Source organism: Oncorhynchus clarkii, chromosome 9, assembly GCF_045791955.1.
Source record: "Oncorhynchus clarkii lewisi isolate Uvic-CL-2024 chromosome 9, UVic_Ocla_1.0, whole genome shotgun sequence".
Taxonomy (NCBI): domain Eukaryota; kingdom Metazoa; phylum Chordata; class Actinopteri; order Salmoniformes; family Salmonidae; genus Oncorhynchus; species Oncorhynchus clarkii.
The window spans coordinates 69086920-69110631 of NC_092155.1; the positions used below are offsets into that span (position 1 = coordinate 69086920).

The window sequence follows — 23712 nt, forward strand, 5'->3', positions numbered from 1 at the left end:
CCATCATGCAGTATGGTTTTGTTTTAGGAGTTTATTCTAATGGCCTATAATAAAGACATTTCATATATTATCAGTGAGAGGTGACGTGTCAACAGAGTCACGTTCCCATAATGCATCCCGCGGATACGGTACACGTCATTACAGCGCACCGGTCTGAAAGGGTTTTTGAAGGAAGACGTGGCTGAAATAATTGGTGATATCTCGAAATAACTAGTTCCACAATTCTTAGTCGTGTTAACACATTTTGATAAATCAACCATGATGACCAGAATAGCAGCGTTTCTTGCTCTTGTATGCCTGTGCACGGGTAAGTAATTTCAGAGAATTACTTAACGTCAAGGAAATGTAGCTCTCTAGTTAGCATCAGTAGCTAACTGATGAGAATTTGCTAGCGAGTTAACTATATCTTTACAAGTAATGTGTTCATGTTTTGCAATGTTTGATACCATAAATCTCTAATAAAGACGTTTTTTCTGTCTGTTGTTTAGGTGAGAGCTGTTCAGACCCTGTGATTACACCCTCTGCCTACACCACTTCTGATGCCGTCATCTCCTCTGAGTCCGTATTCATCGTGGAGCTCAGCCTGGCCTGTGCCAATGGAGCCCAGGTACTGTAGTTATCAAACTACATATAGTTTATATATATGTATGTATGTATATATGTATGTATATGTGTTTGTCTTCCTTCAACAGAGTGTGGCTCTGTATGCTGATGTCAATGGAAGACAGTTCCCTGTGACTAGAGGCCAGGATGTTGGCAAGTACCAGGTAATAAATACATGGCTCTGGTCATACACACACTGCTGTTTCCCAGACTAAAACAAATATGCTCAATGGAGAATCTCAGTTGAAAATGCTTTATAGGCCAGGACTAGGCTTAATCGGTGTCCAGTAAACCGCCCCTATATGTCCAATACGCACTTATGAAGAGTAACTTGTGTGTTTAGCTATATGACATGTTTTCTGTTTCTCAGGTGTCCTGGAGCATGCCCCACAAACAGGCCAGCTCTGGTACATACCAGGTCAAGTTCTTTGATGAGGAGTCCTACAGCTCTCTACGCAAGGTAGGCCCTATAGTGTCTCTTTCTCTCTCTCTCTCTCTCTCTCACACACACAAGTGCTGTCTGCATAAGGTAGGTGCATTCCAGGGATTATGTTGGGAAACTTTTGGCGTTGGACAATGTGACCGGAAAGATTTTAATTTTCCAGATGTTTGAGAAATGTCCATATACATTGGGTGCTGTCCACCTACAGTGTTTAAAATCACATTTAGATTATTGTAATTCATCTTAACAGAATAGATATTAGCTTGTGAAGTTAAAATATACCAACATGACAGGTTATATTGAAAAGCAAAACATTACCCGTTGTCTTCATCCCTGCTATAAATTAATTTAAAAAAATACAAACATTTAGCCTAGAAGAACACATCACCTACACAGTAATAAAACACAACTTCAAAATACATTTGTGTAATATAACAACCTGTGGGGGGGTTGGTCATGGCTAGAAGGGATCCAGCTTCTGTCAAGTGTCCCGAAGCCACTCCTGCGTTGTCTTGGCTGTGTGCTTAGGGTCGTTGTCCTTTTGGAAGGCGAACCTTTGCCCCAGTCTGAGGTCCTGAGTGCTCTGGAGCAGGTTTTCATCAAGGATCTCTCTCTACTATCTTACCTATGAGGGGGGGGGGGGGGGGGGGGGGGGGCGGCGTATGTTGATCTTACCTATGGGGGGGGCGTATGTTGATCTTACCTATGAGGGGGGGGGAGATATGTTGATCTTACCTATGGTGGGGGGGGGTGTTGATCTTACCTATGGGGGTGTGAAATAATACCCTGTCGGCGTGCACATGGGAAACAGGGATAATCAACACATTCTTTGCCAATTTTGCCCCTCCCTTTATTAGGATCTCAAGTCTTTTGTGTAAGTAAAGATAGAAACATACCCAATATTTTTTTCCAAGCAGCTTGAATATTTATTAGCCTATGAATTATGTTTGCCTTGGAAGTTGGAGCATATCCACTGGTGTTTTAGATAAATCCATTGTGAAATGCTTGTTATTCATTTTTCTTTTTCTCACACGGACAATTTGGCCGGCAACACTTATTTATCGACGTTTTTCGTATTTTTTTTTATAGGCTGAATGCTGTCATTTACAGGCTAACGGGAACCCTGGTGCATTCATGCTTGTCTGTTTGTGCCCCTGCCATTTGATTAAAGAAATACTGTAGCTTTTAGCCATATGCAAATGTTTGTCTGTTTTTGTATTGTTTTTTTTATCCAGGCCCAGAGGAACAACGAGGATGTAGAATCCATCCAGCCCCTTTTCTCTGTCAATGTAGATCACAGGGTGAGTCTGTGAAGAGCATAACCAATGAATACCGATCACCGCTTATGGATGTGTCTTCTACGCACAATACAATTTAAAAATTGGAAACTCCTAGTGTACCTCATTCTCATCTGAGATTCCTTCCTAACTGCGGCTTTGTCTTGTCTATTCTAGGGAGCGTGGAACGGCCCGTGGGTGCCTACTGAGGTTATGGCTGCTCTCATTGGCATCCTGGTGTATTACCTGGCTTTTAGCGCTAAGAGCACCATCCAGGCATAAAGGACTACACGTCCCAAGGTTCTCTAAGAGCACCATCCAGGCATAAAGGACTACACGTCCCAAGGTTCTCTACAACTGGCTCTCTGAAAGATTTTTGAATGCTGGTGATTTTTCTAACAATCCAACCTGAGCATACCTTTGGCAGAACAACAATATGCCACCATCTATTTTGAGATACGGAACTAGAACAATTTGTTTTGTAATTATTTTATATTTTCAACGCAGGCTGATTATTTTCGATCAATTCCTAGAAGAATCCATTGTTTTGTCAACCAAAAATAAATGACGTACACCTCAATCGAACCCAATGTACCCCACTGAGTGCAGTCATTTCTGTTCAAAAGCAAACCTAAGTTTTGAAAGTGAAAGGACTGTTTCTTTTGACCAATGCTGACTTCCTTCCACAGCCTCATGCTTATTGCTTATCTTCCAGTGGACTTAACCCCTGAAAGACAAGTATATCTGTCCATCAGTTCATGGTCTTTCTTGTAAAGGACTCATGTATTGTGTGATATCTGTACTGATACTAAACACTCTAAAAAAAAAGCTGGTTCTGTACGTACAAGGGTCTGAGTAGAAGTGCTGATCTAGCATTCGGTTCCCTCGGTCTTATGATCTGAAAGGCAAAACTGATCCCAGATCAGGCATTATACGCTGAGACACTGAATACCAACCCTGGTGTGCAAGACTCTAAAGCCCCTGTGAACTTTGTAGTGGCTGACTGATCTAAATGTAACTGTTGTTGCACTGGCTGGCTGATGAGTCCAAATATTTCAGGATTGGTGATTATTTGTTGCTCGGTGGTCAAATTAATAAATAAATGGTTTGATTTTTATCCTAGTGTGTCTTACTCCCAGTGTGTGTGTGTTTTGTGAGGCATGTTCTACAGCACCCATAATGCAATACTGTCTTGCATTATGGGTACTGCAGTGCATCATGCTACATAGTCTGTGATGTGACATCTGCTGCTTCATACATTCATTACCATGGCTGGATTATAGACTGGGTATACAGGATGCCCCCCCCCCCTCTAATTTCGCTGGAATGTTTGTCACTTGGAATGAGGCATTACAAAATATGTAAAATTAGGTAGTGAGCTTTAAAATGCCGACATTGTCTTAACAGTCAAGGGGTAGGGGGGTTGATTTGTGAAATTGGATGCCTGTTATACTGTATAGGTTTTCAGTTGAGACCTGTCATTTAGTGTAAGTGGGGCCGAGCCACCTGTTTTGAGCCCCACATTTTTAGCAACAAAATATTTAGGGGCTTGCCTGTTATTTTGGATTTAATACGTGTCACATGTCAGTTTGCAAACAATATTTATTTATCATTGAGTTAATAAAGCCGCATAAAAACATGGTCTTTTTTGTTTTCTGGTGGGGCGTGTCGGCAAAAAAAATAGGAGCATTGCGCTGTGATTGGCTCAGTGTTCTGTCACTCATAGGGACACTACGTCATCGCCAAGTTTGTCATTAAGGGTTGACATCCAAATGTCAGCCCTTTGGGTCCTGCCATAGAGTTATATTACAAGTGCCCTTCCAATAAGGCTCAAGGTCATTGGCCAAACCGCTCAGCTCTGCCTCCAGGACCAGATTCATCCTAATAAATATCAGCCTGCTCTTGACTCACCACTATCTTTCCAATGTACTCACAACATCCTTTCTACTTGAACTGTGGAGATAAATTCTGAAAAAAACACCAGCTTAAAACCAGTTTTTCCCTAATGTATATGTCTTTATTAGCAACCGTATTAACTATTTTCTTTTCTCTCTCCTTTCACAATTGTTTGTGTGGTATTATGTAGTAAACATATCCGTAAATCCCTGCATCACATGACGCTTACTGCTGTAAACAGTGTCATGCATGACTTTAAAGAGACTGAGTGAGGCCTCTATCGAAACCCTGATAGTCCCCCAAGTGGACATATATATGGTGAACTACTTTTGACCAGAGCCCTAGGGGTCCTGGTCAGAAGTAGTGCACTATGTAGGGAATAGGGTGCCATGTAGTGCACCAACCTCTTAATGGAACCAGTGGTTATGTTCATCTTGTGGAGGAAGGCTCAGGGGGTAGGGATAACTGTCACACCGTGGTATGCCTTGATGGAGAGGAGAGAGAATGCTCTACATTTCAGGACAGGAGGAAGGAGCCTGTTTTTAAGTGGCTGCTCCAATCTCTCGCTCTCTTGTCAAATGCACTGAGTATACCAAACATTATGAACACCTTCTTAATATTGACTTGCTACCCCCTGTCCTTTTGCCCTCAGAACAGCCTCCATTTGTTGGGGCATGGACTCTACGAGATGTCGAAAGCGTTCCACAGGGATGTTGGCACGTGTTGACTCCAATGCTTCCCACAGTTGTGTCAAGTGGGCTGGATATCCTTTGGGTGGTGGACCATTCTTGATACACGGAAACTGCAGTGTTGCAGTTCATGACACAAACAGGTGCGCTTGGCACCTACTACCATACCCTGTTCAAAAGGCACTTAAATATTTTGTCTTGCCCATTCACCTTCTGAATGGAACACACACAACGTCTCAAGGCTTACTAATTCTGCTTTAACCTGTCACCTCCCCTTCATCTAAACTGATTGAAGTGGATTTAACAAGTGTTACAACCTGGCTCAATATTGTAACAAACAATGGGAAACCACACACTGAGTAATGGAATAGCAAAATGAATTTATTCCATAAATAAAGTAAACACTAATCAGATGAGGCATAAAGGTCAGTAAATTAGGTGTCAACTACCAAAGCCACAAAGAAACAATCAAAGGTATGCATGGAGAGAGGAATCTCTTGCAGAATGGGGAAACAGTGGCTTTATGCCACAGCTGAACTTTCACAGGTGTGCCCCATAGGCACTGATGACCCTCCCAGCTCCGCCCACCTCTCCTACTCCGCCCACCAATCTCTTGCAGGAAGTAAGCACAGCAAAACCCAGTAGAAAGAGCAGGGAGGGGCCGTGACGTCAATCATTTTTTATTTAACCTATATTTTAACAGGGAAGACATATCGAGACCTTGGTCTCTTTTCCAAATGCGCCCCGTACATAAATATACACATTATAAAAATATATGTAGTTATTCACACACAAAAGCAGATTTACCTAGTTCGGTTTATGAAGTAGGGCCTTGTAAACAAAAAGGGAGTAATGAAGACATCTACGGGTCTTTAGCAAAGTCCACCGAACCTTTTGATACGAGATACAGTATCAAAACTGTCACCTGTAACAAAACGAAGGGCACTATGGTAAATGGCATCCAGAGGTTTAAGAGTAGTAGGTAATACAGTGTATATCGTGATACCTGAACTAAAGTACAGTCGTGGCCAAAAGTTTTGAGAATGACACAAATATACATTTTCACAAAGTCTGCTGCCTCAGTTTGCATGATGGAAATTTGCAAATACTCCAGAATGTTATGAAGAGTGATCAGATGAATTGCAATTAATTGCAAAGTCCATCTTTGCCATGCAAATGAACTGAATCCCCCAAAAACATTTCCACTGCATTTCAGCCCTGCCACAAAAAGGACCAGCTGACATCATGTCAGTGATTCTCTCATTAACACAGGTGTGAGTGTTGACGAGGACAAGGCTGGAGATCACTCTGTCAGGCTGATTGAGTTCGAATAACAGACTGGAAGCTTCAAAAGGAGGGTGGTGCTTGGAATCATTGTTCTTCCTCTGTCAACCATGATTACCTGCAAGGAAACACGTGCCATCATCATTGCTTTGCACAAAAAGGGCTTCACAGGCAAGGATATTGCTGCCAGTAAGATTGCACCTAAATCAACCACTTATCAGATCATCAAGAACTTCAAGGAGAGAGGTTCAATTGTTGTGAAGAAGGCTTCAGGGCGCCCAAGAAAGTCCAGCAACCGCCAGGACCGTCTCCTAAACTTGATTCAGCTGCGGGATCGGGGCACCACCAGTACAGAGCTTGCTCAGGAATGGCAACAGGCAGGTGTGAGTGCATCTGCACGCACAGTGAGGTGAAGACTTTTGGAGGATGGCCTGGTGTCAAGAAGGGCAGCAAAGAAGCCACTTCTCTCCAGGAAAAACATCAGGGACAGACTGATATTCTGCAAAAGGTACAGCGATTGGACTGCTGAGGACTGGGGTAAAGTCATTTTCTCGGATGAATCCCCTTTCCGATTGTTTGGAGCATCCGGAAAAAAGCTTGTCCGGAGAAGACAAGGTGAGCGCTACCATCAGTCCTGTGTCATGCCAACAGGAAAGCATCCTGAGACCATTCATTTGTGGGGTTGCTTGTCAGCCAAGGGAGTGGGCTCACTCACAATTTTGCCTAAGAACACAGCCATGAATAAAGAATGGTACCAACACATCCTCCGAGAGCAACTTCTCCCAACCATCCAGGAACAGTTTGATAAACGAACAATGCCTTTTCCAGCATGATGGAGCATCTTGCCATAAGGCAAAAGTGGCCCGGGGAACAAAACATAGATATTTTGGGTCCATGGCCAGGAAACTCCCCAGACCTTAATCCCATTGAGATCTTGTGGTCAATCCTCAAGAGGCGGGTGGACAAACAAAACCCCACAAATTCTGACAAACTCCAAGCATTGATTATGCAAGAATGGGTTACCATCAGTCAAGATGTGGCCCAGACGTTAATTGACAGCATGCCAGGGTGGATTGCAGAGGTCTTGAAAAAGAAGGGTCAACACTGCAAATATTGACTCTTTGCATCAACTTCCTGTAATTGTCAATAAGCCTTAGACACTTATGAAACGCTTGTAATTATACTTCAGTATTCCATAGTAACATCTGACAAAATATCTAAAGACACTGAAGCAGAAAACTTTGTGGAAAGTAACATTTGTGTCATTCTCAAAACTTTTGGCCACGACTGTAGATGGGTGTATTATTATTAAGTATATTATTCTCTTATCACTGATTTTCACAAAACATTACATAATGTCAATGTGAAAAGAACAATTCTACAAATGAAATAACTAAAATACACTGAGTTTACAAAACATTAGGAACACCTTCCTAATATTGAGTTTCATTCTACAAGGTGTTGAAAGCGTTCCAAAGGGATGCTGGGCCATGTTGACTCCAATGCTCCCCACAGTTGTGTCAAGTTGGCTGGTTTTCGTTTGGGTGGTGGACCATTCTTGATACACACGGGAAACTGTTGAGCGTGAAAAACCCAGCAGCATTGCAGTGCTTGACACAAATCAGTGCTCCTGGTTTCATTAAACTTTTTTTTCCCTCATCACCAATTAGCAGTACTCTGAACTGGACAGTGTGTGGCAGCTGTGTGCTGCATGTCTGTTGTTCACACCATTATAATGAAACAGTGTTGCAACACACTCTCCAGCTGAAACACTATCACTTTATATCTATATATAGGTCCCTCTACGGGTTATCTAAGATTGTCACAGGAACCAATACATTTAAAGCTATATAATAGCAATACAATGCTAAACAAACATTTCACCCTAAGTTTTATCATTCAACTTTTGTGTGTTCTATGTTATTCCATTCAGTCTTTTCCTTCGTTCATGACACATTGTGAATATTTCATATGCCTCTATGGCAACATCTGGGCTCTATACAGTAGCAGTGTCTGGCCTCTATACAGTAGCAGTGTCTGGACACTACAGTAGTCGTGTCTGGCCTCTCTACAGTAGCAGTGTCTGGACTCTATACAGTAGTAGTGTCTGGACTCTATACAGTAGTAGTGTCTGGACACTACAGTAGTAGTGTCTGGACTATATACAGTAGCAGTGTCTGGACTCTATACAGTAGCAGTGTCTGGACTATATACAGTAGCAGTGTCTGGACTCTACAATAGTAGTGTCTGGACTCTAGAGTAGAACAGTCTGGACACTACAGTAGCAGTATCTGGACTATATACAGTAGCAGTGTCTGGACTCTATACAGTAGCAGTGTCTGGACTCTATACAGTAGCAGTGTCTGGCCTCTATACAGTAGCAGTGTCTGGACTCTATACAGTAGCAGTGTCTGGACTCTACAGTAGCAGTGTCTGGACACTACAGTAGTAGTGTCTGGACTATATACAGTAGCAGTGTCTGGCCTCTATACAGTAGTAATGTCTGGACTCTACAATAGTAGTGTCTGGACTCTAGAGTAGCACAGTCTGGCCTCTATACAGTAGCAGTGTCTGGACTCCACAGTAGTAGTGTCCGGACTCTATACAGTAGCAGTGTCTGGACTCTACAGTAGCAGTGTCTGGACTCTATACAGTAGCAGTGTCTGGACTCTATACAGTAGCAGTGTCTGGCCTCTATACAGTAGCAGTGTCTGGACTCTATACAGTAGCAGTGTCTGGACTCTACAGTAGCAGTGTCTGGCCTCTATACAGTAGTAGTGTCTGGACTCTACAGTAGTAGTGTCTGGACTCTAGAGTAGAACAGTCTGGCCTCTATACAGTAGCAGTGTCTGGTCTCTATAAAGACCAGACTACTACTACAGTAGTAGTGCCTGGCCTCTACAGTAGTAGTGTCTGGCCTCTATACAGTAGCAGTGTCTGGACTCTACAGTAGCAGTGTCTGGACTCTATACAGTAGCAGTGTCTGGACTCTATACAGTAGTAGTGTCTGGACTCTATACAGTAGCAGTGTCTGGACTCTACAGTAGCAGTGTCTGGCCTCTATACAGTAGCAGTTTCTGGACTCTACAGTAGCAGTATCTGGACTCTATACAGTAGCAGTGTCTGGCCTCTATACAATAGTAGTGTCTGGTCTAGGCTTATCGATGGATTTAAAGGAAGCGTTTCTATTTTTGTGATTGCCTGCTGGGAACTAGACACTGTGACAGTGAGTATTACAGTATACGCATATAGTGTATATATATGGTGCAATTTGGGACACAAACCAAACAAAGCTTCCCAAAGCCAGCTTTTGACTAAACAGGGTATTTTGTTTGTTTTACTTAACTCTTATGACCACTGTGGTTTATCATATTTGCTGCCTACATGTGAGGTCATTTGCCTGGTGTCAGGATATATATATTTTTAAGGGGACATAGGTTTGTGTGTGCGCACTCGCAGGTATGGTGCAGTTGTGTGTGTTTATATATATATATATATATATATATATATATATATATATATATATATATATATATATATTATACACAGTGCCTAAAGAAAAGTCCACACCCCAATTGGATTTCTTCACATTTTATTTTGTTACAAAGTGGGATTAAAATTGATTTAATTGTAATTGTCAACAATCTTCACAAAATACTATGTAGGAGTAAAATGCCCCCCAAAATTATGATTATTGAAAAATAAACACTAGTACACCTTGATTAGATAAGTATTCACCCCCATGAGTCAATACATCTTAGAAACTCCTTTGGCAGAGATTACAGCTGTGAGTCTTCTTGGGTAAGTCTCATAAGAGTTTTGCACACCTGCATTGTGCAATATCTGCTCATTATTGAATGGGCCAGGTCAAATATTTTTGTGCCTTTGAACGGGGTATGGTAGTAGGTGCCAGGAACACCGGTTTGTGTCAAGAACTGCAACGCTGCTGGGTTTTTCATGCCCAACAGTTTCCCGTGTGTAATCAAGAATGGTCCACCACACAAAGGACATCCAGCCAACTTGACACAACTGTGGGAAGCATTGGAGTCAACATGGCCCAGCATCCCTTTGGAACGCTTTCAACACCTTGTAGAATGAAACTCAATATTAGGAAGGTGTTCCTAATGTTTTGTAAACTCAGTGTATTTTAGTTATTTCATTTGTAAAATTTTCTTTTCACTTTGACATTATGTAATATTTTTTGTGAAGATCAGTGATAAGAGAATAACGTACTTTAGTTCATGTAACACGATATACACTGTATTAACTAAACAATGTACAAAGTACACGTTAGCTGTGAGAGAGAGCATGCATAGAAGACACTCCCAATCACCAAGCCTGTTCCTGTGCTATGGTATGACTGGGAAGGGAAACAAAGGAACAAGTGGATCAAGAGATGTACTGTAAATGGAATGAACAAATAAACTGAGACCAAACCTGGGACTGACCCATACAGTATGTACTGATATGGCTAACCCTTCCTTTCTTTCTCCCTGCTCTCTGTTTAACGGCCCTCCCTGCATTGCTAGGCCCTCTTGGATTAACACCACCTATCTAAATGCCATCCGCTGTGTTGTTAGGCCCTCTTGGATTAACACCACCTATCTAAATGCCATCCCCTGTGTTGCTAGGCCCTCTTGGATTAACACCACATATCTAAATGCCATCCGCTGTGTTGCTAGGCCCTCTTGGATTAACACCACATATCTAAATGCCATCCCCTGTGTTGCTAGGCCCTCTTGGATTAACACCACCTATCTAAATGCCATCCGCTGTGTTGTTAGGCCCTCTTGGATTAACACCACATATCTAAATGCCATCCGCTGTGTTGCTAGGCCCTCTTGGATTAACACCACCTATCTAAATGCCATCCGCTGTGTTGCTAGGCCCTCTTGGATTAACACCACATATCTAAATGCCATCCGCTGTGTTGCTAGGCCCTCTTGGATTAACACCACATATCTAAATGCCATCCCCTGTGTTGCTAGGCCCTCTTGGATTAACACCACCTATCTAAATGCCATCCGCTGTGTTGTTAGGCCCTCTTGGATTAACACCACATATCTAAATGCCATCCGCTGTGTTGTTAGGCCCTCTTGGATTAACACCACCTATCTAAATGCCATCCGCTGTGTTGCTAGGCCCTCTTGGATTAACACCACCTATCTAAATGCCATCCGCTGTGTTGCTAGGCCCTCTTGGATTAACACCACATATCTAAATGCCATCCGCTGTGTTGCTAGGCCCTCTTGGATTAACACCACCTATCTAAATGCCATCCGCTGTGTTGCTAGGCCCTCTTGGATTAACACCACATATCTAAATGCCATCCCCTGTGTTGCTAGGCCCTCTTGGATTAACACCACATATCTAAATGCCATCCCCTGTGTTGTTAGGCCCTCTTGGATTAACACCACATATCTAAATGCCATCCCCTGTGTTGCTAGGCCCTCTTGGATTAACACCACCTATCTAAATGCCATCCGCTGTGTTGCTAGGCCCTCTTGGATTAACACCACATATCTAAATGCCATCCCCTGTGTTGCTAGGCCCTCTTGGATTAACACCACATATCTAAATGCCATCCGCTGTGTTGCTAGGCCCTCTTGGATTAACACCACATATCTAAATGCCATCCCCTGTGTTGCTAGGCCCTCTTGGATTAACACCACATATCTAAATGCCATCCGCTGTGTTGCTAGGCCCTCTTGGATTAACACCACCTATCTAAATGCCATCCGCTGTGTTGCTAGGCCCTCTTGGATTAACACCACATATCTAAATGCCATCCGCTGTGTTGCTAGGCCCTCTTGGATTAACACCACCTATCTAAATGCCATCCCCTGTGTTGCTAGGCCCTCTTGGATTAACACCACATATCTAAATGCCATCCGCTGTGTTGCTAGGCCGCACACGTCAGCAACCCAGAGTGAACAGTTGCTTGAACAGATGTCATTACTGGTTGAAATATGGTCAAAATGACATCATTACTGGTTGAAATATGGTTGAAATTGTGTCATTGCAACCAGTTTTGTCCACTGGGAAAGGTTTAAATGTTTAAGTACAGGAATAGTTTTCTTTGTTTCTTTATTAGTTGTACAATATATCAACACAGTACTTTCATGAGACTAGATGTAAATAAATACATTAGTTGTAATTGTTCTGCCTACCTAGAGGTTACAAATTCTTCACACGAATAAGAGATTAAACAAAAGAGGGGAAACATCCAGCAGCAATTGACTGGATAACATCATCATTGTTGAAAAGAGAAATCCCATCTGTTTCAGTTGTTTGAGGGTGGGGTAACAGTATTAGTTAATGTGGTGGGCTGTGTCCTGTGAATGATTACACATTCCTCATGATCGATGAAACATTCAACAGCCCATTACTTTTATCAACATTTCTTCAGTTCACTGATAGTTGTTGAAAAGAAAGTCAGCCAGAGAGTCTGTCTGCTAGCCCATCTCTGGCTCCGTATGTAGGATTTAGAGTGTGGAGTTAGGATTTAGAGTGTGGGGTTAGGATTTAGAGTGTGGATTTGGAGTGTGGAGTTAAGATTTAGAGTGTGGGGTTAGGATTTAGAGTGTGGGGTTAGGATTTAGAGTGTGGGGTTAGGATTTAGAGTGTGGGGTTAGGATTTAGAGTGTGGGGTTAGGATTTAGAGTGTGGGGTTAGGATTGGGAGTGTGGGGTTAGGATTTAGAGTGTGGGGTTAGGATTTAGAGTGTGGGGTTAGGATTTAGAGTGTGGGGTTAGGATTTAGAGTGTGGGGTTAGGATTTAGAGTGTGGGGTTAGGATTTGGAGTGTGGATTTGGAGTGTGGAGTTAGGATTGGGAGTGTGGGGTTAGGATTTAGAGTGTGGGGTTAGGATTTAGAGTGTGGAGTTAGGATTTAGAGTGTGGGGTTAGGATTGGGAGTGTGGGGTTAGGATTGGGAGTGTGGGTTTAGGATTTAGAGTGTGGGGTTAGGATTTAGAGTGTGGGGTTAGGATTGGGAGTGTGGGGTTAGGATTTAGAGTGTGGTGTTAGGATTGGGAGTGTGGGGTTAGGATTGGGAGTGTGGTGTTAGGATTGGGAGTGTGGGGTTAGGATTGGGAGTGTGGGGTTAGGATTTAGAGTGTGGGGTTAGGATTGGGAGTGTGGGGTTAGGATTGGGAGTGTGGGGTTAGGATTTAGAGTGTGGAGTTAGGATTTAGAGTGTGGAGTTAGGATTTAGAGTGTGGAGTTAGGATTTAGAGTGTGGGGTTAGGATTTAGAGTGTGGGGTTAGGATTTAGAGTGTGGGGTTAGGATTTAGACTGTGGGGTTAGGATTTAGACTGTGGGGTTAGGTTTTGGAGTGTGGGGTTAGGATTTAGAGTGTGGGGTTAGGATTGGGAGAAGGGCACTCCAACCATGGAGGAGTTTGGGAAACTCTGAATTAGAACATGGGGTAATTGGGTTGTAGTGTACTGTAGTGTAGCATTGTGTCTGTTCTCTGTCAGGAGGTGTAAAACAGGCTCTGCTCCGGAGGCCTCCGCACGCACGCACGCACGCGCACACACACACACACACACACAACACACACACACACGCACGCACACACGCACGCACACACGCACACACGCACACACGCAGACACACAGACACACAGACACACAGACACACAGACAGAGCCAGGCTGGGGCTCTGGGCCGCAGACACCATAGGAGTGGAAACTGGCGTCACGTAAATTCATTTCAAATGAAGTAGTAGCAACCGGTCCCGACCGGCTGTTTTCTACCATAGACAGACAGAGAGAGAGAAAAATACAGAGACAGACGGACAGACGGATGGACGGACGCCTTTGTTGAGGTCCTTCAGTTTGGAGGAGGGTTTCGTTGCTGAAGAGCTGAACATAACAGTTTAATAAGCCATCAACAGTAATAGAAGAGTTATTATGTTATATATTTGGTTTGATACAGTAGAGTACCACCTGTGGCTGAACAGCACACACTGGTATGTTACTGAGAATAACGGATGGTTCATATGCTGTAACGCTCACCATTGATCTATGGGAATTGTTTTACAGTATGTCTCTGACAGTAGGCCTATAGGCCTGTCCCATATGGCACCCTATTCCCTATAATAGGACTCTGATCAAAAGTAGTGCACTTCAAAGGGAATAGCCACTGGGAACAGACGTCAATTCAACATTTTGATTTACATTTGGTTGAGTTCAGATTTGGTGAATTCAACTTGAAATCAATCAAACATTTCACCACGTCATTAGATTTAGGTTCAAAGGTTAGGGAAAAAAAGACGGAATGCCCGTACGTTGATGACTTTATGCAAATCCAATCCGTTTTCCATGTTGATTCAATGACATCACATCGATGTTTGGGGTTGAAATGATGTGGAAACAATGTTGATTCTACCGGGTTATGCCCAGTGGGCTCCGAGTAAATCATCTGAGAGTTTCTCTGTCTTTCACACCCACTGGTCACAGCACCATGACACAGCAATTATGTTTTGAAACCCATTTCAAAAGACTCAGACATGCTAACATACTATATTTCAGTGTCTGTGAAATGCAATTGTAAAGTGCGCAAGAGCAGGTATTTTTCTTAGACCTACATTTCCCATAAAACCTGGAAAAGAACTACAAAAGAAAGAAAAGAGCGCTCATAAAAAGATATCACTTGTTTCTCTCTGGACCACATGTCTGTTTTTACCAGGTTGGACAAATCCCAGGTTCTTCAACAGGCATGGAAAAACACAGGCCTAGAAAGAAAACACTCCATAACCATGGCAACAACAGGTGGGTGTTAAGCAATACCCTTTCACCCTGATTATATTGGCTGCTAAACAAAATAACCTCAAGCGATAATACAAATAATACAAAAACAAACTCCTGTCAAAGGTATTCACAGAGCAATTTGGGGGATTTCGATATCCAGCTTAACAAAACAATGTGTGACTATATTAAGAGTATGACTGATGAGGTTGCAAACAGTTGCAGTTCAACTTTAGTCGTAAGTATTGGCACCGCAATTGCCTGTCCTGGTAAGAAACAAACTCCCAAAATAATATTTGCAGCTGTTCTGACTAGTCTCTAGATACGCCTCGCTAAATAAAAAGTCATCAAGGGAATGAAAGAGAGAAAGAAAGAAAAGCTTTGTATTTGAATAACGTGATGGTTTGACCAGATTGTTTGCTTTTCCTATTCTGTTACATCATGTTCTGTTACATCAACCTTGTATGTCACCGGGCAGGCCATTCATACAGTCACACAGCAGGTTGTTCATTTCTCTAATACTCTCTCTCTCTCTCTCTCTCTCTCTCTCTCTCTCTCATTCACTCACTCACTCACACTCACACACACACACACACCCTCTGTCATACCCTGTCACACACACGCACCGATCCAGGCAGCCGACCCTGCAGAGCCGTCTCTGTAATGAAGAAGTGACCTTGACTGGAGACATCAGACAGAATGAGCCGAACCCAGATGCAATCAGCATGAGTCCTCTATATGAACAAAGTCCTGCGTTCAAATACTATTTTAAATCATTTAAAATGCCTTATCTGCGCTTGATTGAGCTTGCCTGGCTTAACGGGACAATAGAATAGTCCAATAACTGCAATCCTTGTCGATCTGGCACTCCAGGCAGGCCAAAGCGGATGCTTAAAGCAATAAAAAATTCCTCTGGGCACAGCCGGAGCTCTGAACCGAGCACCTGGCATATTACAAATGACCACTAGTCCTGGTCTGACTGCCATCTATAAAGGTCCTCTGACAGCATTCAAGATTATAACAGACATTGGTGTTTCATGTTCGTCCCCGGTCAGGCAAGTCTGATAGGCAAGACTGCCCCTGCGAAGACATGTTAATAGACAATAGGGAAATGTTTCTAGGAATGATATTGTATTTCTTGAGGAAATCTTGTTTCTGTTTTTCTTCCCATCTTCTTGTTTCTCTAGTCTTTAGTTGTGCTTGTGCCACAGATGGACACGCTTAGCCGGCTGTATAGCTGTGTGACAATGTTATTCCTAGAGAACGTAGCTGTGTGAACATGTTATTCCCAGAGAACAACTGTGTGACCATGTTATTCCTAGGAAACATAGCTGTGTGACCATGTTATTCCGAGAGAACATAACTGTGAGACCATGTTATTCCTATAGAATGTAGCTGTGTGACCATGTTATTCCTATAGAATGTAGTTGTGTGACCATGTGATTCCTATAGAATGTAGTTGTGTGACAAGGTTATTCCTATAGAATGTAGTTGTGTGACCAGGTTATTCCTAGATAACGTAGCTGTGTGACCAGGTTATTCCTAGAGAACGTAGCTGTGTGACCAGGTTATTCCTAGATAACGTATCTGTGTAACCATGTTATTCCTAGAGAACGTAGCTGTGTGACCATACTATTCCTAGGGAACATAGCTGCTGTTCCTAGGGAACAGCTGTGTGACCATGTTATTCCTAGGGAACATAGCTGTGTGACCATGTTATTCCTGGTGAACTTACCTATGGCGGATTGAAAATATATGAAAGCCAGGCTGGAGAGTGTCCTGGACAGATAAAGATCATCTCTGTTCCAGAAGAGAACCCACAGAAGTTTTTTGACACTGGCGTGGATATTTCCTTATCACATCATTCCTTCAAGGTTACCGCAACTATGGTGGATCATGAGTAACCAGACTGGAGAACTACGGTTCTGCTTGGCTTGGCTTGGCTTGGCTTGGCTTGGCTTGGCTTGGCTTGGCTTGGCTTGGCTTTGCTTGGCTCAGTAGTGTGAATACTACGGTTCTGCTTGGCTTGGCTTGGCTCAGTAGTGTGAAAACTATGGTTCTGCTTGGCTTGGCTTGGCTTGGCTTGGCTCAGTAGTGTGAAAATGACAGTTCTGCTTGGCTCAGTAGTGTGAAAACGACAGTTCTGCTTGGCTCAGTAGTGTGAAAACGACAGTTCTGCTTGGCTCAGTAGTGTGAAAACGACAGTTCTGCTTAGCTTGGCTTGGCTCAGTAGTGTGAAAACGACAGTTCTGCATGGCTCAGTAGTGTGAAAACGACAGTTCTGCTTGGCTCAGTAGTGTGAAAACGACAGTTCTGCTTAGCTTGGCTTGGCTCAGTAGTGTGAAAACTACGGTTCTGCTTGGCTTGGCTTGGCTCAGGAATGTGAAAACCACGGTTCTGCTTGGCTCAGTAGTGTGAAAACGACAGTTCTGCTTGGCTCAGTAGTGTGAAAACGACAGTTCTGCTTGGCTTGGCTCAGGAATGTGAAAACGACAGTTCTGCTTGGCTCAGTAGTGTGAAAACGACAGTTCTGCTTGGCTCAGTAGTGTGAAAACGACAGTTCTGCTTAGCTTGGCTTGGCTCAGTAGTGTGAAAACGACAGTTCTGCATGGCTCAGTAGTGTGAAAACGACAGTTCTGCTTGGCTCAGTAGTGTGAAAACGACAGTTCTGCTTAGCTTGGCTTGGCTCAGTAGTGTGAAAACTACGGTTCTGCTTGGCTTGGCTTGGCTCAGGAATGTGAAAACCACGGTTCTGCTTGACTTGGCTCGGGAATGTAAAAACCACGGTTCTGCTTGACTTGGCTCGGCTCGGCAGTGTATCAAGGACATAATATTGAACACAAATCATAGAGAAGTGTTGAGTCACCATGACCCTCAGTCTACTGTAATTGACCTCCTATACTTATACTGCACCATCTGGCCACATATGTTGAGTTCACAAACCACACAATTGGTAGACACATTGATATATGGATTTAATTTTATACACAGATAAAGATACAACATGTATGTACACTGAGTGTACAAAACATTATGAACACCTGGTCTTTCCATGACATAGAATGACCAGGTGAATCCAGGTGAAAGCTATGATACCTTATTGATGTCACCTGTTAAATCCACTTCAATCAGTGTAGATGAAGGGGAGGAGTCAGGTTATACAAATATTTTTAAGCCTTAAGACAATTGTTGGTTGTGTATGTGTGTTATTCAGAGGGTGAATGGGCAAGACTAAATATTTAAGTGCCTTTGAATGGTGTATGGTAGAAGGTGCCAGGTGCACCTGGTTTGAGTCAAGAACTGCAATGAACTTTCGACACCTTGTAGAGTCCTTTCCCTGATGAATTGAAGGGGGCGGGGGGTGCAACTCAACATTAGTATGGTGTTCGCAATGTTTGGTATACTCAGTGTATGTAGCTCATAGTAATAATGATCTTACAAAACACTTGTAACAGATTATTATCGTCACAAGTATGTCATGCATGAAGGATCTATGTAGTATATAATCATTTTAAAGTAAAGGAATGGAAAACATACATCTGTACATACGTCAACAGAACGTAGTAACAATGTGAACTGACATATTTACATTTCTCGTTTGTTTAGACATAGAATAAATTAGAGATAAAAGCATATCTGGAACATATAGCATGACTCAAAGTCTGATGTAATATGAAACTGATCCCTGTCCTTTGTGGTTTGTCTGTCTGCCTAATAATAACCTGGTTAGATTCATCCTAAAAGAGAGGGAGGCCCCTCTACTACAGTAAATACAGTATTGTATTGTTCTAGGAGGGAGGCCCCTCTACTACAGTAAATACAGTATTGTATTGTTCTAGGAGGGAGGCCCCTCTAATACAGTCAATACAATATTGTATTGTTCTAGGAGGGAGGCCCCTCTAATTCAGTCAATACAGTACTGAATTGCCATAGGAGGCATTTCCCTCTACTACAGTAAATACAGTATTATATTGTCCAAGGAAGGAAGGCCCTTCTACTACAGTAAATACATACAGTATTGTATTTTCCTGAGAGGGAGGCCCCTCTACTACAATCAGTTAAATACTATATTTTCCTAGGAGGCAACCCTCTCTACTACAGTAAATACAGTATTATATTGTCCTAGGAAGGAAGGCCCCTCTACTACAGTAAATACAGTATTGTATTGTTCTAGGAGGGAGGCCCCTCTACTACAGTAAATACAGTATTGTATTTTTCTAGGAGGGAGGCCCCTCTACTACAGTAAATACAATATTGTATTGTTCTAGGAGGGAGGCCCCTCTAATACAGTCAATACAGTACTGAATTACCATAGGAGGCATTTCCCTCTACTACAGTAAATACAGTATTATATTGTCCAAGGAAGGAAGGCCCCTCTACTACAGTAAATACACTATTATATTGTCCTAGGAAGGAAGGCCCCTCTACTACAATAAATACACTATTATATTGTCCTGGGAGCGATACCCCTCTACTACAGTAAATACTGTATTATATTGTCTTAGGAGGGAGACACATCTACTACAGTAATACAGTATTATATTGTCCTAGGAGGGAGGCCCTAGAACTAAAGTAAATACAGTATTATATTATCCTAGGAGGGAGGCCCCTCTATTATAGAAAATACTGTATCATATTGTCCTAGGAGGGGGCCCTAGCCTGGTCACAGATCTGTTTGTATTGTCTTGTGCCAACTCCTATGGTCAGTTGGCAAGACAGCCCAAACAGATCTAGGACCTGGCTAGGGAGGCCTCTCTCTCTACTATATCTTACATTGCTGCTACAACAATACAGGCACTTTGTTTGGCTGTGAGTGACTTGGATCTAGCCTGGTCTCAGATTTGTTTGGTCTGCCTTGCCATGACAATGACCATAGATGTTGGCAAAGCAGCACAAACAGATCTGAGACCAGGCTAATTTGGATCCTGATATCAACGGAATGATAGTTTCACCATAATACACTCAAGGATGATTTTTGTTACTTTTTAAAACTTTACTTTATTTGGTAAATATTTTCTTAACTTTTTAATTTCACGGTAAGGTTGTAATTTGTTGTACTTGGCGCCTGTGTCAAATACAATGTGATTAGATTGAATTTGATGCACTCATTCTATATTTAAACAAAACAAGTCATTTTAGGCCTACTAAAGTGTGCTAAATTCATCTTAGAAATGTCATCTGCATTGTTACTGTGCTTAAGACTTGAACATGTGATTATGCTTTGTTTCCTATATAGATACTGTAGTATTCAAATATTTGGTATTTCGTCTTTTTTGTTCTGTATCACTTTTCTCAAGTACATCTCTGTCGGAGCCTTTACAATTATAGGATAAATATCGTACATGCATTCATCATCTCTTACACAATTTATAAATACTAATGATCGTACTGTTCCTCTGACATACTTTAAATAAATATATTATACAATTTGAATCGATTTAAATGGAATGGTCATACACTGGTGTGTGCTGTTGCAAAAAGTTATATTTGTAGTTTCCTTTGTTGTGTGGTCTGCGTTCGATCAATTCCTTCTTTTATTTTACGCGCTGTGTTATTACTTGTGCGTGCACTTGACACCAAGATATGGTCATCGCTGCATATTAGCAATGTGATATCTTTATTTTCATATCTTTCATTGTTATTTACAGAAGTTAATTAGTTGTGCACCTCAGTGTGTCTCTCAGCCAGGGTGTGAAGAGTCACGTTGTGTTTATGAGTTATACACATGACACTCAGACATAAGGGTGGTGTTGCACTTCTAACAAGTACTATATATATCTGCTCTCTCTCTCTCTTTTACTCTCTCTCTCTCGTGTCTAGTATAATTTATTCAGATACCTCTCTAGGCCTGATGTTACTGCATCATTGAGTGTTTCTCCTCTCTTCCCCAGCCTTTCACAAGTCACCATTGTTCATTCTTTCTGTTCTTGAAACTTGAGTTGATGAATTCTGAATTCCACCTCAAGCATGCATTTAGAATCCATTTTGTTGATTTACTGAAGTTTATCCATAATGCTTTCCCTCTTCTGACCATTCTCAAAGGATTGCTCTGAGAGTTGCAATATCCCTGTCATCCTGTGTTTGTTCTTCTTCCAAGAAACGTCCTTTCCAGTTCTCTCTCTCTCTCTGTCTGTCTCTCTCTCTCTCTCTCTCTCTCTCTCTGCATAGCCGTAGTGAGCTTTGTACGTTAGGCATGCAGTTCATTCCTCCTGTTCTCTTGCATGGGGTGAAGTGACTAGCCGTGAAGGGAATCACATTCCTACTATAATTGTGCTATTCTGTTTAGACGGAAACAGAGAGACAGTAGCCTCAAATGAATCAATGTACAGTACGTTTATATTCCATGCTGTTTAGGTCTGTATTTCATGGCTCACTCACGTTTTTCCTCTCGTTCAATAACAACCTCCTCGGTGAGAGGGTGAGGAGACAGAAGGGGCAGACAGACAGGTGATATTTCATAGGGGTCCTTCCTTCCCGGCCATAACACAGCTGTCCTTGTTTCCATGTTGGGGTCAGTGCGGGCTGTCCGATGGTCAAAGGTGTGTGTGTGTGTGTGTGTGTGTGTGTGTGTGTGTGTGTGTGTGTGTGTGTGTGTGTGTGTGTGTGTGTGTGTGTGTGTGTGTGTGTGTGTGTGTGTGTGTGTGTGTGTGTGTGTGTGTGTGTGTGTGTGTGTGAGAGAGAGAGAGAGAGAGACAGTACAAGCTGTTCTCGGTGGAGTGTGTATGTATTTTGTGCTTGTGTCTTCTCTATATAGCTACACGTGTGTATATACAGTACCAGTCAAATGTTTGGACACACCTACTCATTCAAGGCTTTTCTTTATTTGTACTATTTTATACATTGTAGAATAATAGTGAAGACATCAAAACTATGAAATAACACATATGGAATCATGTAGTAACCAACCATTATTCAAAGTAGCCACCCTTTGCCTTGATGACAGCTTTGCACATTCTTGAAGTTCTCTCAACCAGCTTCATGAGGTCATTTCAATTAACAGGTGAGCCTTGTTAAAAGTTAATTTGTGGAATTTCTTTCCTTCTTAATGCGTTTGAGCCAATCAGTTGTGTTGTGACAAGGTGGGGTTGGTATACAGAAGATAGATTGGTAAAAGACCAAGTCCATATTATGGCAAGAACAGCTCAAATAAGCAAAGGGAAACGACAGTCCATCATTACTTTAAGACATGAAGGTCAGTCAAGACGGAAAATGTCAAGAACTTTTAAAGTTTCTTCAAGTGCAGTCACAAAAACAATCAAGCGCTATGATGAAACTGGCTCTAATGAGGACTGCCACAGGAAAGGAAGACCCAGAGTTACCTCTGCTGCAGACTATACGTTCATTAGAGTTACCAGCCTCAGAAATTGCAGCCCAAATAAATGCTTCACAGAGTTCAAGTAACAGACACATCTCAACATCAACTGTTCAGAGGATACTGTGTGAATCAGGCCTTCATGGTCGAATTGCTGCAAAGAAACCGCTGCTAAAGGACACCAATAAGAAGAGACTTGCTTGGGCCAAGAAACACAAGCAATGGACATTAGACCGGTGGAAATCTGTCCTTTGGTCTGATGAGTCCAAATGTGAGACCAACCGCCGTGTCTTTGTGAGATCTACCGTGAAGCATGGAGGAGGAGGTGTGATGGTGTGGGGTGCTTTGCTGGTGACACTGTCTGTGATTTTTTTTAGAATTCAAGGCTCACTTAACCAGCATGGCTACCACAGCATTCTGTAGTGATACGCCATCCCATCTGGTTTGCGCTTAGTGGGACTATCATTTGTTTTTCAATAGGACAATGACCGAACACACCTCAAGGCTGTGAATGGGCTATTAGACCAAGAAGGAGAGTGATGGAGTGCTGCTTCAGATGACCTGGCTGCTTCAGATGACCTGGCACAATCACCCAACCAATTGAGATGGTTTGGGATGAGTTGGACCGCAGAGTGAAGGAAAAGCAGCCAACAAGTGCTCAGCATATCTGGGAACTCCTTCAAGACTGTTGGAAAAGCATTCCAGATGAAACTGGTTGAGAGAATGCCAAAAGTGTGCAAAGCTTTCATCAAGGCAAAGGGTGGCTACTTTGAAGAATCTCAAATATAAAATATATTTGAGATAACCATTTTTTGGTTACTACATGATTCCATATGTGTTGTTTCATAGTTCTGATGTCTTCACTATTATTCTACAATGTAGAAAATAGCAAAAATAAAGAAAGACCCTTGAATGAGTAGGTGTGTCCAAACTTTTGACTGGTACCGTACGTGTGTGTGTCAGTAGAGGCTGTCCTTGGTGGTGGAGGTGTGTGTGGTGGTGGAGGTGTGTGTGGTGGTGGAGTCGTCAGGTATGGAGCCCCTGCGTGGGGTTCTTGGTCTGCAGCGTAACAGGGCCTGTAGCTCCCTGGACACAGAGCTGCTGAAGAAGGTGTAGATCCAGGGGTTGGTACATGAATTCAGACTGGCCAGCAGCATCAGGATGGTGAACGCCACGCCTACATAGAGAGAGAGAGGACACATGACGCAAAGACACACCCACACACGGCAAGACAAAGACATATACGGTACAGAGCCTATAGAAAGTCTACAGTTGAACTGTTTTTACATGTTGTTGCGCAACAAAGTGGGATTGAAATAGTTTTCATTCTGATTGTTTGTCGTTGATCTACACAAAGTACTCCATAATGTCAAAGTGCAAAGAAAACAGAGTATTTCTGTCTGTAATAAAGCCCTTTTGTGTGGAAAAACTCATTCTGATTGGCTGTGCCTGACTCC

The 23712-nt window shown here is 42.5% G+C and overlaps 2 protein-coding genes across 2 annotated transcripts in view; one reads left to right on the forward strand and one right to left on the reverse strand.

Moving 5' to 3' along the window:
* The first annotated feature begins 86 nt into the window (after positions 1-86).
* LOC139416841 (translocon-associated protein subunit delta-like) lies at positions 87-3439 on the forward strand. Its single transcript, XM_071165942.1, has 6 exons — positions 87-307; positions 489-607; positions 693-767; positions 974-1063; positions 2281-2346; positions 2500-3439. Exons 1-6 carry the CDS (start codon positions 259-261, stop codon positions 2602-2604), a joined length of 504 nt encoding a protein of 167 aa, XP_071022043.1. The 5' UTR covers positions 87-258; the 3' UTR covers positions 2605-3439.
* An 18423-nt stretch (positions 3440-21862) lies between these two features.
* The window catches only part of LOC139417377 (vasopressin V2 receptor-like), a 59740-nt gene continuing 57890 nt past the window's right edge, over positions 21863-23712 (reverse strand). Inside the window, exon 7 of the mRNA XM_071166647.1 lies at positions 21863-23432. Coding sequence (XP_071022748.1) covers positions 23215-23432 — 218 coding nt within the window. The 3' untranslated portion in view covers positions 21863-23214. The remainder of the gene's footprint in view (positions 23433-23712) is intronic.

Coding starts and splice junctions, on each gene's coding strand:
- LOC139416841 (XM_071165942.1), top strand. CDS start 259: ATGATGACCAGAATAGCAGCGTTTCTTGCTCTTGTATGCCTGTGCACG. Junction 608..692: donor CCTGTGCCAATGGAGCCCAG/GTACTGTAGTTA, acceptor TTCCTTCAACAG/AGTGTGGCTCTGTATGCTGA. Junction 2,347..2,499: donor CTGTCAATGTAGATCACAGG/GTGAGTCTGTGA, acceptor TGTCTATTCTAG/GGAGCGTGGAACGGCCCGTG.